Below are 18540 nucleotides of genomic sequence, written 5' to 3'. Positions count from 1 at the left end.
AAAACACCAGCAATACACAACAGTGCTGCAGCCAAAAAAAGCTGTGTGCTAAACACAAAATTGCACTCTGTCAAAGACTATTAGGAATGTACTGCTGGGTATTATACCGTTTAAAGACTAGTATAACCAGCAGATGATTTTTGGTGGAACAAAGACACTGAATTGCACTGAAAAATTATTCCTGCCTCCTCTGCTAAGTTTTATGAAGTTGAAGCAACTTGTTGAAATGTATGAGGCAACACACAGCTAACTGCCCCTCTCTATAATACTATGCTGAACAAAGTTACTGGGAGGTTAATGCCTGCAGCTGCAGTAAAAATCCTTCTCAGTGAAAAAAACAATGCTCTCCGTCCACGAGAACGCTGATGTGACTAGGAGGATGTTAAATGCTGCTGGACTGCGCTTTTCTTTGCTTCAACACACACACACAGGCTCTGCGTCCTATGATCCTTCTACAGTGTATTGTAATGAAGTGACCGCAAGATGGCTACCGATTATATAGGGCTAAGACATCACAGGGGTGACTTTCTGCTTATAGGCTGCATCCTGCATGTGATTCAGGGTCATCCCGCAAACTTCCCTTTCCTCTTTGCCTTCCCGCCTTCCCAGCGTTCCTTGCCCCATGTACTGACATGTGGATCCGCCATTTTAGATGCCCTGGAGCCTGCACCGCAGTAAATGGAGTTTAATTAAGCGATTTGCGCTATAGAATATAGGCAATATTCGCATTTGTTGTGAATCGAATATTTTCGGAAATTCATAACGAATTCGGGTTCTTCAGCTTCGATTCACTCATCTCTAATAATTTTACTTATTTATTGCATTGTATTACATTGTATTTATGTTCATGACAACTGATTGCTAATAAAGTTATTTTCAAATGCAGACAGTAACTCAAGTCAAGCTGTTAAGTAAGATTCCTGTATAGGAACTTGACACCCTTTAAAACATGAATTTATCTTAGTGTGGTGCTCCGACATTTTTGAAAGAGTACGATAACTTACATATATCCTTCTGGTGATTAATAAATGGGTCTTTTTTTATCTTTTTGACCATTTATCTAGCTGAATCCATTTGTTCAAATAGGCAACAAATAGTGTGGAGTCATTAAAGGGGTACTCCCCTGCCCCAGCGTCTGGAACATTTTGTTCTGAACGCTTGGAGTGGGCAGCAGTGGTTGTGACGTCACAGCCACGCCACCTCAATTCAAGTCTATGGGAGGGGGCGTGGCGGGTGCCATGCCCCCTCCCTTAGACTTGCATTGAGGGGGTGTGGTGTCCCTTCATGAGGGGCGTGACTGTGACATCATGAACCCAGTTCTAAACGAACGACGGGTGCTGCACAGAGATCGTGGGGGTCCCAGCTGCCGGACCCCCACGATCAGACATTTTTTCCCCTAGGAGTGGAGTACCCCTTTAAGAAACACAGGGAGATTCTCTGTTTTGTCCTTCAATCTTGCTGTCCCTGCCCAGCATTCCATGGATGAATCTCTATTCCATTGTCTTCATCATATTCGAGTTCATAAAAGTATATCAAAATATAAATCAAATGTATCCCTGGTGTGACCAATGTTGGTTTCCGACAACCTGTATGATTTGTTTTACCTTCCTCTCAGATATCCACACGTTTCAAGCTCTGAGCATTAGATACAGCCAACAGATACCTTGTCTGTACCATGGCACACAACCGAAAGCAGATCCTTTACTTCTGGGCCCTAAAGGGCCTGATGTGGCGGTTTGGCCTCCTGTATTAGGCCCAGTCAGAACTGCAAACCCTATATTAGCAACATGGGAGTCCAGCACAGAGTGTTGAATTAAAATCCCAAAAGTCTACAACCCCTTTAAATACGCAACACCTGAAATGTGTTTAAAACACATGGAAAATATGGTGCTAGTCATGTAAGCCTTTTTTGTGTGCAAAGTGCACCAGGTTTGTGTCATGTGCAGTTTAGATTATCTTCCCCCTTATGTAAAGATTGAAATCCCATTTATAGAGTGTTGAGCTCCTTGACTGATGAAGAACAGCAGGTGAGTGTTAGGACCATATCATCCACATTTAATAAGTGGTTGCTGTGAGGGTGTGTGGACTTTGTTGGGGTGTGATTTATACTTTGTTTTCTAGCCAAGTTGCAGGTCAGGGCCAGATAGAGTGAGTAGGAACAGATTAACTCCTTGCAGCCATAAGCTAGGGAAGTGTTTATGTGACAATGTGTCAATGTCCATATTTTTTTTCTTTTCCAAAAACATTTTAAAAGATTTTATTGGAAATTAACATTTTTACATTTACAACACAGTAACAGTATGTAAAATGTAAAATGAAGGGAAAAAAAAGCAGAAAATGAAGAAAACTGCAGAATAAATCAACTTTTTGCATGTATTTCACCAAGGTAATACATTTCCCTCCCAGCCGATGTGAATTCCAGAATGCTCCTCAGAAAGGCTGTCCAGAACCTTGAGAATTCCTTGGACACTCTTCTCCACTGTGAGATGAGCCTAAAAAAAAAAAATTTAAGAAATCAAGTGCAAAAAAAATAACTAAAGGCTGATACTACATTGTCGATGCCAATTTACAATACTTTTGGCTATGCTGGTAAAATACCCATGTGATTTGTTTATATATTTTTTTTTCTTTTTCAAAAAGATCCTTTGATGGGTCCATTTAATTTGCCTATATCATTTACAGTCACCACTACTATATGTACATCACCATGTTTTTTTTTATTCCAGCACAGCTGCATCCATACGTTTCATTACTATAACTTGGTTATATAAAGTGCATCTATAACATACTATACAGTTGGTAAGCAAAATACACCTTATCCCCATCCTTTGGATGGAAGATAAGATGTATTTGGCCAGAATGCACTTTCCACTCAGGAAGCAAAACTGATTGACAATCAATTTCACATGCTGTTGTGCAAATGGAACAGACAACAGGTGGAAATTATAGGCAATTAGCAAGACACCCACAATAAAAGAGTGGTTCTGCAGGTGGTGACCACAGACCACTTCTCAGTCCCTGTGCTTCCTGGCTGATGTTTTGTTCACTTTTGAATACTGGTGGTGCTTTCACTCTAGTGGTAGCATGAGACAGAGTCTACAACCCACACAAGTGGCTCAGGTAGTGCAGCTCATCCAGGATCGCACATAAATGCGAGCTTTGGCAAGAAGGTTTGCTGTGTCTGTCAGTGTAGTGTTTAGAGCATGGAGGCGCTACAAGGAGGCAAGCCAGTAAATCAGGAGACGTGGAGGAGGCCGTAGGAGGGCAACAACCCAGCAGTAGGACCGCTACCTCCGCCTTTGTGCAAGGAGGAGAAGAAGAAGCACTGCCAGAGCCCTGAAAAATGACCTCCAGCAGGCCACATATGTGCATGTGTCCACTCAAATGGTCAGAAACAGACTCCATGAGGGTGGTATGAGGGCCCGACATCCACAGGTGGGGGTTGTGCTTACAGCCCAACACCGTGCAGGACGTTTGGCAAATTCGCCACTGAAAGCAGGTTCACACTGAGCACATGTGAAAGACGTGACAGAGTCTGGAGATGCCGTGGAAAATGTTCTGCTGCTTGCAACATCCTCCAGCATGACCGATTTGGCGGAGGGTCAGTAATGGTGTGGGGTGGCATTTCTTTGGGGGGGCCGCACAGCCCTTCATGAGCTTGCCAGAGGTAGCCTGACTGCCATTAGGTACCGAGATGAGATCCTCAGATCCCTTGTGAGACCATATCGTGGTGCGGTTGGCCCTGGTTTCCTCCTAATGCAAGACAATGCTAGACCTCATGTGGCTGGAGTGTGTCAGCAATTCCTGCAAGAGGAAGGCATTGATGCTATGGACTGGCCCACCCATTCCCCAGACCTGAATCCGATTGAGCACCTCTGGTACATCATGTCTTGCTCTATCCACCAATGCCACATTGCACCACAGACTGTCCAGGAGTGGTCGGATGCTTTAGTCCAGATCTGGAAGGACATCTCTCAGGAGACCATCCACCACCTCATCACAAGCATGCCCAGGAATTGTAAGGAGGTCATACGGGCACGTGGAGGCCACACACTTCTGAGCCTCATTTTGAATTGTTTTAAGGACATTACATCAAAGTTGGATCAGCCTGTAGTGGGGTTTGTCACTTTAATTTTGAGTGCTACTCCATATCCAGACCTCCATGGGTTGATTAATTTGATTTCCATTGATCATTTTTGTGTGATTTTGTTGTCAGCGCATTCAAAGACGAAAGTATTTCATACATTCAGATCTAGGATGTGTTACCTTAGTGTTCCCTTTATTTTTTTGACCAGTGTATATTCCATTCATTTGCCAGTTACACCGACAATGAGTGCGATTTATGCCTTACTTTGAAATTTTACCAAAATGACCCATTCTTATTTTACTCATATTCACTTGTCATTTTATATCAAGTATATTTTCTATTTACTTTCTGACCTTTATTCTAACCTATGTTTCTAACTTATGTTCACTTAATTTGTTTATTTGTTTAAATTTTATTAGAGTAAAATCTCCCTTATCGGACACCTCCCAATAGGAGACACAATAGCGGACAGTTTTTAATTCCCCGGCAGAGTCCCATAAGACTTAATGTATTTGACGCCTCTGAATAGAGGACACTCCCAATATTGGATGCAGACACACCCAATAGGGGACAAAACACTTCCAATAGGAGACAAAACACTCCCAATAGAGGACAAAACACTCCCAATAGGGGACAGCCAGGCTTATGCGCCGACCCTACCTTGTACACAGGACGGCCGTACAATACCCCAGTAAGGGGCTCTGTCCCCCACTGCACCCCCCCCCTGCAGCAGCCCCAGCACAGAAGCAGAAGACATAAGCTGTTTAAACAGTGGTCTTCTGCTTCTGTACTTATGCTGGCCACATAATTCACCCCCTCCTTCCCTGATCCCCCATGCCACTTTATTCCCCCTGTGCCAAATCATCCCTCTTTTATTACCCCATGTGCCACATTATTTCCTCTTCATACCCCCTGTGCCATTTCATTCCCCCTGTGCCACTTCATAAAGAAGAGGTGATGAATTTACACAGAGGGTAATAATGGGGAGGGAATTAAAGAATAAATGTCACCGAGGGATCAAGGGAAATTGATGTGGCACTGGGGTAAAGGGGGGGGATAAATTGGCCCAAGGCATAAGGTGGCACAGGGTATAAAGGGGGGATGAAAGGATACGGGGGGGTGAGAAGGGGTGATTAAACAGCACTTGGAGATTCTTGTGTAATATTGCTTTTTATCATGTTTTATAGGTAATTATACTCTGGAGTGAGTACAGGACAGTATTCAGACATTTAGAAAGGTTTTTGAGCCTTTTTTCCCCAATAGGGGCCATCTCTCAATAGCGGACACTTTTTTATTCCCCGTGAGTGTCCGCTATTGGGATATTGGGAGATTCTACTATATTTGTTTTCCACATGTGCTAGATTGTAACTCCTTCCAGTTTGTACATGTCCCCAGCTATGTCTATCCTTGTATCTTGTATTGTGTATACATGGCTTCTCTGTTTCCATGTTTTTTTACTGATATGATAAAGAGGGTTAACCCAAAACTTGTTATCAGTTACCTGTTTACGTAATAAATATTCTTCAGATTTGAATATTTCCATCTACATGAGTATCCTCGGTTCTGCAGCGCCTGTTTTTTTATTTTTATTTGGTGCACGTGTCCACTACCCTATGGCATGGCATCCAACCACATCCACACTTTCAATTAGGGGGTTATATGTGTATGTGTCATATGCTTCAGTTGAGCGGACGTTTTTTTTTTTTTTTTTGAGCTTACATTACCCCTATCTGTGTGTTGGGTAACGCACTAGGCACCCTGTGTGGTTCTTGTTTTTTTCTTTTCTTGTACTACAAACATTGTGGCATTACCAAGACATACCCCATCCCAAAAATATTGTTTTTTCTTTTATGTAATATAATATATTATAAACACAGATCTACTCACATTAGGGCCGCCCATGTCTGTTTGGACCCATCCTGGGTTGACAGCAGTGCACAAAATGCCATCTTTCTTGTAACCCAAAGACTGGCACTGTGTGAGCATATTAAGAGCAGCCTGCAAAGAAAACAACTATTAATGTGCAAAATATCAAAATAAAGAACACAGGTCTGTATACCAGACTCTACAGCCTTATTTATAGTAACAACGGCTTCATAATAAAAAATATAATTGACAGAATAAGACAAGTTTTCACTGATATGTTTGAGTGAACAATAGCAGGTAATCCACAGTCTGCACTTTATAAGAAAAACCTCTGTATTTCTGGTTAGATACAGTCTAGTTGGTCCACTGGAGGAGACTGAAATATTGCAAAAATGTTACTGTGAAAAAATACAGAGTAAAAAAGAAGGAGGTTGAAGGTTTATCTGGAAACTCATGTATGGGAAATGTAACACATTTAAGGTTACATAGAATTGACAGGTAAAGGAAACAGGGAATCAAATGAGGGTTAAAAAAAAAAAAAAAAGACAGAACAACTGAAACAAATGTTGCTAGATGATAGCCTGGAATCTCAATAAATAGTGAGACTGGGTGTGAAGAAAATATTGAATATTGAAAATATTAAAGAGTACCTGTCATCAACTAAACTTTCCCTGATCCCCCTCCCCATCTGTCCCTTACTCTAACTATGCCTATCCCTGTGTTTATTGAGGTTTAAAACGCTGTGGAAATACCTTTTTTTATCCCTCTTCATTAGCTCAGGAGCACTGTCTTTCTGAGGGGTGGGAAGAGGCGGGTCCCGGCATGCATGATGTCACATGAAGCCTGGCCGGGACTCTGCTTCTGCCAGTCTTCCTGTATGCTGCTCTCCCTCTGCAGCAGTGTTTCCCAACCAGGGTACCTCCAGCTGTTGCAAAACTAAAACTCCCAGCATGCCCAGACAGCCAACAGCTGTCTGGGCATGCTGGGAGTTGTAGTTTTGCAACAGCTGGAGGCACCCTGGTTGGGAAACACTGCTCTGCAGTGTGCATACAGACTAAGTACAGGGGAGGGACGGCAGCCTCTGTCTCTCTCTCTCCTGTGTCTCTCTGCACTAAAAAGTCAATGCTGAGAACCAGGGGCGGTGGGACCAATTACGGAGGCAGTAATTAAGATGAATGTCATGGGGGGGGGGGCACAGAGCAGGGAGTGCATAATACATAATAATACATAATACATAATAATACATAATACAATGTATAAGATAACGTGTGGTGAGGGGCAGGGAGAACACAGAGCAGGAGGGAGGGGGAGGTGACTGGCCTCTGTTATATGAGAGGCATGTGCAGGCTTGTAGCTCACAGTGCTGCTCCAGGCTGGGAGTGAGTCCTGAGCTGAGAGCACTGAACTTCCTGTGGAAGGACCAGTGCCCTTTCAGCATTAGTCCTATAAGCTGTACACTTACTATGAAAAGCATAGGAAGCTGCCTGCAGACCAGGCATAGAAGAGAGACCCCTAGTGGCCAAAAGTATAAAATGAAAAAACTGGTATAAATATTAATATTTTTTAATGAAGATATATTACAATATGTCTTCATTAATGATTATGAACAACATATTAAAAGTTTTTGCTGATGCCAGTTACTCTTTAAATGAAATATGGAAAACATGGGAATGATGTACTTCTTTGGCTATGTTCACATCTGTGTTGGGGCTCAGTTGCAGAATCTGTTAAATATCCTGCCTGATATGTATAGTAGAGCTGTCAGGATCCGGAGTGGTATGCAGGGTAGACTCAGGTAGTGGATCCTCTATGTCAGTGAGGTGATGGCATGGGCCGTACCAGGGGAACAGAATCTAAGGGGTTACTGGTTTTCACCAGAGCCCGCCGCAAAGCGGGATGGTCTTGCTGCGGCAGGGCAGGCAGCAACAGTTCGTAGTCAAGGGCAATGGCAAGGGTCTGGAAACACAGGCAAAGGACACACGGGAACGCTTTCACTGGCACAAGGCAACAAGATCCGGCAGGGACAGGAAGGGGAAGTGGGTTTTTATAGTGTAAGGAGGTATTTGGTACTGATTGGGCCAGGCACCAATTAATGGTGCACAGGGACAGGACAGCAGGAGGACGGGGCAGGTGAGGTGATTGGGATGCGACCCGCGGGCGGGCGCATCCCGCTACACGGATCGCATCCCCGCCGGTGATAACAGTGCAGCGCTCCCGATCAGCAGGTCTGACCGGGGCGCTGCACGCAGAAGAATGCCGCGAGCGCTCCGGGGAGGAGCAGGGACCCAGAGCGCTTGGCGTAACAAGAGCCCTGCGCGGGACTAGTTTTTCAATCCAGCTCCCGATGATTTTTTTGTCCAATCCCACCTGCTCCTGCTAAAATGTTTGTCCAATCCCGACAGCTCCCGCTAATAATAATAAAATGCTCTGCACATACTCCCCATGTATAGCAGTGTGTACCCAATTTATATAGGTTTTATTTTAGTTTACTATTTAAAAAAAATTATAACTACATGCACCAAAATTTGTATGCTTAAAATGGTCCTCTTCGGACCCCTATAACTTTTTTTTTCTATATATGAAGATGTAAGAGGGCTAATTTTTTGCTCTGTGGTCTGTAACTTTTATTGGTACCATTTTTGTTTTGATGGGATTTTTGATAGCTTTTTATTATTTTTATGGCATATGAAAATGGCATACAAAAATGCGCAATTTTGGACTTTAGTATTTTTATACGTGTACACCATCGAAAGTGAAATTTAATTAACATTATTTTTTAATAGTTCAGACATTTATGCACGTGGCGATATCACATATGTTTATTTTTTTTACATTATTTTATTTAAAAAATGGGAAAGGGTGAAGGGATTCAAGCTTTTATTAGGGAAAAGGTTAATGGGAAGGGGTTAATTTTTTTACACTTTAAACTTTTTGTTATAGCTCTCATAGGGTATGTGCAGACTGCAGAGCATTGCCCTCTCAGGTCTGTGGAAGGAGAAGATGAAGAGAGAGTACAGTATACGATCCTCCTGGGCAGGCTAAGCTCAGTGGGCTCCACAAAATGGCCGGGGGGGGGGGGGGTCGGCGACAGCAGGAGGAGGAGACAGTACTGGGTGGGGCACTGTGAGTGTGAGACAGTCTGTCACTGTCTCATTTCGAGTTGTATTGAGGCTGGTGCGGGATTTTGCGGGATTTGCGGGACCATGAAGCCGGACCTTGGAAGAAAAATGAAAGTTGGCACTCACTGCGTCTTCAGAGTATCTTCTTTTATTAAGAAATACTCACATATAATACAGGACGGGACAACATGGAGGGAGGGGGGGTACCACAAGGCTTGTGGTACCCCCCCCCCCCCTCCCTTCCCTTCAAGTCATCCCGTCCTGTATTATATGTGAGTATTTCATAATAAAAGAAGATACTCTGAAGACGCGGTGAGTGCCAACTTTAATTTTTCTTCTGATGTCTACATGTAGTTTAAAACTTACAGTCAGAGCACCACGAGACGCTTCATATTTTGACGGTATATTTGTCCAGTGTGAGCGCACTATGGGTCTCAGTGTCACAGCAGTGCTGAACTCAAACTCTTTATTGTACATAGTGCCTGACCACCCGCAGCAGCCTCCTAACTGCTCGCGCCTCTCATTGATGGCTCCTACATCTCCCAGAAATCATTGTAGCTCTGCTCTACCAGCCCCTATCCTCCTGCTCTGAGCAGCAGATGGAGCTTCAGTGTCTGAGTGTCTGATTGGCTGCACACACCTTCCATTTTTCAGCACTAAAGGAAGCGTGACTCATCAGCACAGGGAAGAAACCACGTGGGTGCTGCTATCAGAGAGGGATTTGGACAGAGACAGAGTGGAGGTCTGGATGATGTCATTCCCCCACTTCATGCATGTAAGTCAAAACCAAAGAGGGGAAACTGCTCTATAAAGCTAATAAATAATATTCAGACAATTAAATAGGCTGATGAGAAGGAAAGGATTGGCCATGGGTTTAGTTCTCTGGAGTACACCTTTAATGGTGTGTTTGACCCCCCCCCCCCCCCCCAAACATACACACACATGGTTTACATTGTCTGCTCAGATAAAATCCCCTTTGTTGTAGAAAGGATAGTTTTTTTAGGATTATAGGGGGAATTTATCAGCAGGTTTAGAGACAATTTTTTGTGTAGAAAAGTCACAGTCTCTCGTGCTCAATTTGTGCAATTTTTTGCTGATGTGATTTTAACTAAAATGACTGTGGTACACACGTTTGGTTTTTGATTTTGCATTGGTTGCTGATTTATGAAGTGCAACTTTAAGGGTCTATTCACACATACAGTATTCTGTGCAGATTTGATGCACTTTATTTCAAGTTGTGTTCAGTCAATCAGTTTACATTGAAATCTGCAGCAGAAAATCCTGTGCATCAAATCTGCGCAGAATACTGTACGTGTGAATAGACCATAAGGGTACGTTCACATGCACGGATTTTTTAGCAGGTTTTCCGCTGTGTATTTGAAAGTGGGTGGGCTCTTCTCGGCTGTCCGCAGCAGATTGAAGTCAGAAGGGACTGTGGCGGATTTTCCGCAGTGTAAATTCCACCGCGGAAAATCTGCTGCGGACAGCCGAGAAGAGCCCGCCCACTTTCAAATACGCAGCGGAAAACCCGCTAAAAAATCCACGCGTGTGAACGTACACTAAAGAGTCGCAGAAATGGCGCAGAGGTGGAATGATACAAAGTGGTGTTCTTAAGTGATTTATTGTTTTTTTATCTTAGGTATGCCAAATTTATCAACCCCCATGTGATATTACTAAAAATATGTCACACGCAAGCAAAACCAAAGCAAAAATCTATCACTTCAAAGCACACTTTCTAAAGACAAAAACGATAAATGTCCCTCTATATTTTTTGGTTGTGGGAGCCACTAAGTTGCCTAAGTTCTAGGCTTTTCTAAATATGAATGTGGAGATACTAGGGATTAAGTTGCCTATATATTTATCAGACTTAAATATGTTACAATGTTTTCGGATTAGGTTTCTTGAAATATGGCTTTGTTTGGCAAATATTTATATTATTGGGATTCTACAAACAGAAGTTGCATTTAGTTGACTGTCCGAAAAAAAAACTTTTGACATGTCCTAGGGACAAGTGAAATGTTTTTATTGGTTGGAGTCTGAGTTCACAAGAATTAACAAGAAGAGAAGCAGGTTGCCTTACATTATGAGATCGTCTCAGTCATGTGACAAAAAGCCGCGAGTGAACATGCTACGAACCCGAACTCATGATATGTCTTTTTTTTATGACAGTGCCCATTTAAATTTTACAACGCTTAGCATACCTTGCTGCATCGATAGGACACCACTGGGAGAAAATTGAAGGTCTCTGGTGTCTTCTCTATGGATCCTAACAGTGCAGAAATATTTATTATAGCAGACTTGCTGCAACTAAAACGTTTCTGTTGATTTTCTTCTGCAGCTTTTCTTAAAAATGGCAGAAGTTCCTAAAAAATAAGAATAAAAAAAATGAATATTAGCATCTTTTTGTAGGTGAACTGAACAAATGTGTTATAGTAGCTATGTTAGCCTACTTGGGTATCAGAAGATTCTCTCACTAGAAACACTAGATCAGCAGCTGATGTGCAGAAGGTAAATCCTGTCTCTTCTCTCATACTTTCTCCTCAGTGTGTAGCTGCTGTTGGCCTAGGCCTCAGAAAAATTCCATACGGACATTACGCTGCAGCAGAGTCCCAAAATTTCCGCACTAGATGTTTGTACATCTGAAATTCCGACATGTCTATTTTTTCTGTCGATTCCGCAAGGACATACAGTGGTCCCTCAACATACGATGGTAATCCGTTCCAAATGAACCATCGTTTGTTGAAACCATTGTATGTTGAGGGATCCGTGCAATAGAAAGAATAGGAAGTTATACTCACCTGTCCCCGCCGCTCCGGACCGTCACCGCTCGTCACCGCTGCCCTGGATGTCGCCCTCCATCGATCTCGCCGCATCCCCGGGGTGTCCCCGACGCTCCAGATGTCTTTGCTTCCCCGGGATTCTCGCTCTGTGTCGCTGCCATCATGTCACTACGCACACCGCTCCTATGGGATGACAGGACGGCGTGCCTGGCGACGTGATGACGACGAAGGAGAGCGCCGGCAATGCAGGGGAGCCCGAAGAGGATTCTCCGGAGCCCCGAGGACAGGTAAGAGACCATCACCGGAGCACACGGGGCACCGTAAATGGTTATCCAGGAGCAGATGAAGCAGTCTGCGCTGCCAGATAGCCGTTTATGCGATGGCCCCAACATACAAAAGCATCGTATGTTGATGCTGCCTTCAACATGCGATAGCCTCTGAGATTATCGTATGTCGGGGCCATCGTAGGTCGGGGGTCACTGTACATTGCCATCTATAAGATGGTGCATTTTCGAGCAGTACTAGTGCCAGCATGTTCTACCGGTGCTCCGCTGTTGGTAGAATGTCCGAACGTAAATTTTCCGTGCGTACATTCCACTGTGTGAACATGAGCCTTAGTGTGTGTATAGTTTTTTTATTCACTTCCAATATTACATTTTACATTAGATACAAAAATCACAGAATTCATATTTTCCAATTTATACCCCGTCCATCCCCCACCCTTAAAAAAAATGATTAAAATAAAAATCCTCCCTCTTAGACCATTATGATAACATTATCAGCCATTACCATCTCTTCTTCTACTCCCTTTTTCTCAGGGTTAATACCATGCACTTCATAGTCCCTCTTTATTAGTGTTGAGCACGAATATTCGTAATGCGAATTTTTATCACGAATATCGGCACTTCGCGATTTCACGAATATTTAGAATATAGTGCTATATAATCGTAATGATGAATATTCGTATTTTTTTCTTTTTACATGCAAATTTGAATGCAAATTTTATGCAAATTTCCCATGCAAATTTTCGCGTGGAAAAAAAAGTGAACGAACATAGCGAGTATGCAAATTTTGCGAACATAGGATGAATAATCGTCAATGTATTCGCGAAATATCGCAAATTCGAATGTGGCCCCTGCTGCTCATCACTACTCTTTATTACTTCCAACCATTTGTGTATATTTGTAGAGTTAGGGGAGACCCATCTTCTAATAATAATAAGATGGGCACAAAACAATAATTTATTCATATTCTTCCTCATACTCCTAGATACTCCTAGGTGTTTTGTACTGCTCTATGGTATAGATCCTGATCCATTGCTTTTTGCTTTGTCCCTATGCCTGGTGTGTACATATGTCCTGTGTCTTCTGATCTATTTAGTATCCTGACTTCAGTTACTTTTTCACTCGCCTTTATTCCTGGTAAACTTGCTGCTATACCTTCCTGGCAACCTCTTTGTTATTACTCATTTCGGCCATATTTCTTTGGTCCTGAATCTGATAGTCAGTACTCTATATACCTGCCGATATATCTTCCTGATACTTGTTTGTTACGACTTTGCATATCTGCCATTATATTTTATCATGATTTCCTGTCTGTTCTAGCTTTTTCAACCTTTGCATTCTGACCTGTTCCCCTTACCTTGATACAGTTCTGTTAATTATTTTGACCTGTGTCGCCCCTGCACCTTATATAGTGCAGGGACTGTGGTTCAGTTGTCATTCCACTGTTTAGGGCAGATGTGCAAGTAGACAGGGATAGTGGTCCTGGGTAAGAGTCACACTATTCCTTGCCAAACGTGACAATCATTGTATTTTCTCACTCACCTTTGCCAGCAAAAATGGTCCAACTACATTTGTGCTGTAAACATTCATGAAGTCGGCAGAGTCCGCAGACTCAAGATTGCTTTCATGCGAGATCCCAGCATTATTAACCAATAAATTCAGCCCAGCTCCATTCAGATGTTTTTCCACCTCCTTTACAGCTTCTTTGATGCTATTGGCATCTCTGGTTTCTATTAAAAAGAAGAAAAAAAAGTAAAGATTAAAAAGACAATTTACACTTTTATTTTATTAACATCATTTTTGGGGTTTGTTTTTCCGACTTTTTCTGCCTTTGACTCTATGGGGGACATTTATCAAAACCTGTCCAAAGGAAAAGTTGCAGAGTTGCCCATAGCAACCAATCAGATCACTTCTTTCATTTTTAACGAGGCCTGTGAAAAATTAAAGAAGCGATCTGATTGGTTGCTATGGGCAACTCAGAAATTTTTCCTCTGGACATATTTTTATAAATCTCCCCCTATGACTCTATTTTTCAGGATTACAGACAAAAATGCATATGTGAAATAGAATACACCTGAGCATTTTACATAGAAGAACCTAGCCTAATAGGGAAAAGGGGGTTTGTAGTTCAATAACTTTTATTGGATTTTAAACATAATTAAAAACATACAGTGGAAAAGGTATAGTATGTGGCAAAGGGGTTTGGTTATTGGAAATGCTACCAACAAGCAAAATCTTTACAATTCCATTAATCTCAAAATGATAAAACTAGACAATAAGAGTCCATGGCCCAATTTTACTATTTCCATCCCAATAGTTTAGTGACAGCTTTTGCGACACAGTCTCGGCACACGTTTTTTGCGTGCCAAAATGTTAACAAATTCTGATACTTTACAAGAAGAAACCAAACAAGTTTGCATTTTAATCTGATAAAGTGGGCGTGTCCATGGGTGTGTATTGAAACCAACATAAAAATGACATTTTTTGTCACAAAAGGGGCATTTCCAGATTTTTTTTTTACTTAACTATGCTACAGGGGCTGTAAAGTTAATGTAGTTCATAATATAGTGTCTGCACCTGTGTTTGATGGTGGTCTTGCAATTCTTCTGTTATTTTGGCCCCAATGTTAATTTTTAACACCATACAAAATGAGTGTCGTCAGTTTTTCCAGGTTGCAGTGTGCCCAGAGACATCATATCTAGAGATGAGCGAATCGAAGCTTACAAACCCGATTATGTTACGAATTTCATGAAATATTCGATTCACAACGAATGCGAATATCGCCGCGATTCTATTGAGCAAATCGCTTAATTAAACTCCATTTACTGCGGTCCAGGCTCAAGGGCATCTAAAATGGTGGTTCCACATGTCAGTACATGGGGCAAGGAACGCTGGGAAGGCAGGAAAGCATGGCAGGAAGGGAAGTAATCGGAATGACCCTGAAACACATGCAGGATGCAGCCTATCAGCAGCCAGTCACCCCTGTGATGTCACAGCCCAATATATTCGGCAGCCATTTTGCAGGTTGTCATATCGTTCATTACACTGCATACAGATAGGACGGACATTGCTGTGTGTGTGTGTGTGCTACACAGAAAAACTCATTCCAGCAGCGTTTCACATCCTAGTCACATCAGCATTCTGGTGGACTGAGAGCAGTATTTTTTTTTACTGAAAAGGATTTTTACTGCAGCCATTAACCTTCCAGTTACTTTCTTCAGCATTGTATTACAGAGAAGGACAGATAGCTTGTTGACATTTCAACAAGCTGCCTCAACTTTATAAACCTTAGCAGAGGAGGCAGGAATAATTTTTCAGCGCAATTCTGTGTCTTTGTTCCACAACAAATCATCTGCTGGTTATACTAGTCTGTAGACGGTATAATACCCGGCAGTCCATTCCTAATAGTCTTTGACAGAGTGCAATTTTGTGTTTAGTACACAGCTTTTTTGTGCTACAGCACTGTTGTGTACTGATGGTGTTGTGCAAAAATATGTTTTTTTTAAGCGTACTGTACAGCATTTTTCTGCCCTCATAAGTGCATACCACATACGTTCATCTAAGTAGTGTACTATTTTGTACCTGTTAATCTGTCAAAGGCCTAGATACTGTGAAAGTCCAGGCAAAAGTAATCCCTGGCTGATGTTTTACTAAAATACGTTTTTTTAAGCGTACTGTAGCACATTTTTCTGCCCTCATAAGTGCATACCACATATGTACATCTAAGTAGTGTACTATTTTGTACCTGTTTATCTGTCAAGGGCATAGATACTGTGAAAGTCCAGGCAAAAGTAATCACTGGCTGTGTTCTACAAAAATACAGAGTTTTTAAGCGTACTGTAGCACATTTTTCTGCCCTCATAAGTGCATACCACATCCCTACATCTAAGTAGTGTACTAATTTGTACCTGTTAATCTGTCAAGGGCCTAGATACTGTCAAAGGAAAGCCAAAAGTGCACACCTGCTGCTGTTCTAGACAAATACTGTTTTAAGCGTAGTGAAGCGTATTGTACTCCCTTCATATACGCAATGAGTATATGAGGCAAAGTAGTGCCAGGACGCGCACAGAAAAGTGGCAAAGGCATTAAATTCATCAGGCGCAGGCAGAGGTAGCAGCAGAGTAGGGGTTCGTGGCAGCAGGAGTGGCAGCGAGAGGTCTGAGCTCCCGCGGTGTCAGCTAGCAGTCGTGTCGCCACCAGCAACCCAGCAGCCGTGATTGACCGGTTCACTCGGTCATCCACTTCATCCCAAGTGACATCCGACACCCCCAGTCAACAGTCGGTGGGTTCCTCAGACTCAATCCTCAGTTGGTATGGCACTCATGCTGCTGCTGCCACCTCCAGGCTCTGTCATTGTGCTGCTCTATGGTCTCCTCATGCTAATGCTACCACCTACAGGCTCTGTCATTGTGCTGCCATATAGTCTCCTCATGCTGATGCTGCCACCTCCAGGCCCTCTCATTCTGCTGCCACCACCTCCAGGCTTTGTCATTGTGCTGCCATATGGTCTCCTCATGCTGATGCTGCCACCTCCAGGCTTTCTAATTGTGCTGCTCTATAGTCTCCTCATGCTGATGCTGCCACCATCCAGGCTCTGTCATTGTGCTGCTCTATGGTCTCCTCATGCTGATGCTACTGCCTCCACGTTCTGTCATTGTGCCACCATATGGTCTTCTCATGCTGATGCTACCACCTCAAGGCACTGTGATTGTGCCGCCATATGGTCTCCTCATTCTTATGCTGCCACCTCCATGCTCTCTAATTGTGCTGCTCTATGGTCTCCTCGTGCTGATGCTACCACCTCCAGGCTCTCTCATTGTGCTTCAATGGATACTGCAAAATATAATTAAGGTGCTGGTCTCCAGTTTCAGAAATTCCTTGCATTAGGGTCACTTTCAGGACTCCTGATGCCACCTCCAGGCTGTCTCATTTAGCCACTATATGGTCTCCTCGTGCTTCAGTCAACTCCAGGCTGTGCCATTTAGCCACTATATGGTCTCCTCATGCTTCAGCCACCTCCAGGCTGTGGCATTCAGCCACTATATGGTCTCCTCATGCTTCAGCCACCTCCAGGCTATGCTATTCAGACACTATGTGGCCTCCTCATGCTTCAGCCAACACCAGGCTGTGCCATTCAGACACTTTATGGTCTCTTCATGCTTCAGCCACCTCCAGGCTGTGACATTCAGACACTATATGGTCTCCTCATGCTTCAGCCAATACCAGGCTGTGCCATTCAGCCACTATATGGTCTCCTCATGCTTCAGCCGCCTTCAGGCTGTGCCATTCAGACACTACCTGGGCTCCTCATGCTTCAACCAACTCAAGGCTGTGCCATTCAGACACTATATGGTTTCCCTATGCTGCCACAAACTCCAGGCAGTCATTCAGCCACTATATGGTCTCCTCATACTGATGCCACCTCCAGGCTCTGTCATTGCGCTGCCATGTGACATGTGACTCATTGTTAGATTTGGTCCTTTGTACCCACACGCCGGGCCTGGGACATTAAAACTTGGGAGTTAAATTTTCAGTTTCAAAATCCTCAATTTCAATTTCAAAATCTTAAATTTCAATGGTCTCCTCATGCTTCTGCCAGCTCCAGGCTGTGCCATTCAGACATTATATGGTATCCTCCTGCTTCAGCCCCCTCCAGGCTGTGCCATTCATCCAATATATGGTTTACTGATGCTTCAGCCAGCTCCAGTCTGTATCATTCAGCAACTACATGGTTTAGTGATGCTGCTGGGCCTAGGACATTAACTATATATAGACAAATAGAAAGTGACGGTGCTCAAAGTTAAAATGGATACTGGGTCTTAATAATTAAAAAATAAATGTATTGTTTAAAAATGTAATTTATTAAAAAAATCACAATAAGCATAGCTGTTAAAAATAAATAGCGATGTTATATAAGTATATATATATATATATAGCAGTCTGGAAAAGCCACAGGGCCCTTGTGGCTTACTTCAAGCTATATGGTGTCGTAAAGCAAGTTATACAATAAAACATATAAAATAAAATATATTGAGGACTGCTGCTGAATTAAAATGCAATTCTTATATAACTATATGTTACCTTTGCTGCTCGGAGCGTATAGCTGCTCCAAGGAGGCACATGCAAAGGCACCATGCAGCGGTACCCTAAAAGAGTTATCCAGAGATAGAAACACAGAGCTAATCTCTTTCAAACACAGCACCATCCCTGTCCTCAGTTTGTATGCGGTATTGCAGCTCAGCTTCATTGAGGTGAATGAAGCCAAGTTGCAATACCACACACAACCTGAGGACAGGTGAGCTGCTGTGTTTGAAAGAAAGTAACTCTGTGTTTTTATCCCTGGATAACCCCTTTAACCATCATCACTTTATACTACCATACCGGACATCTCTATCCTGTACTCT

The 18540-nt window shown here is 42.8% G+C and overlaps 1 protein-coding gene across 4 annotated transcripts in view; it reads right to left on the bottom strand.

Annotated features, from left to right (window-relative positions):
• Positions 1-2267: 2267 nt before the first annotated feature.
• LOC130277092 (C-factor-like) overlaps positions 2268-18540 on the bottom strand; it is a 43037-nt gene continuing 26764 nt past the window's right edge. For all 4 annotated transcript variants that reach the window (XM_056527399.1, XM_056527400.1, XM_056527401.1 and 1 more), the window contains exons 4-7: positions 13679-13866; positions 11274-11435; positions 5975-6085; positions 2268-2492 (exon numbers count right to left, since the gene is read on the bottom strand). In XM_056527399.1, coding sequence (XP_056383374.1) covers positions 2379-2492; positions 5975-6085; positions 11274-11435; positions 13679-13866 — 575 coding nt within the window. In that variant the 3' untranslated portion in view covers positions 2268-2378. The remainder of the gene's footprint in view (positions 2493-5974; positions 6086-11273; positions 11436-13678; positions 13867-18540) is intronic.

The sequence above is a fragment of the Hyla sarda genome, chromosome 6, assembly GCF_029499605.1.
Source record: "Hyla sarda isolate aHylSar1 chromosome 6, aHylSar1.hap1, whole genome shotgun sequence".
In the NCBI taxonomy this organism is placed as follows: Eukaryota; Metazoa; Chordata; class Amphibia; order Anura; family Hylidae; genus Hyla; species Hyla sarda.
Note: the sequence above shows the minus strand (reverse complement) of the source record. Positions and strands in the feature narration are given on the sequence as shown.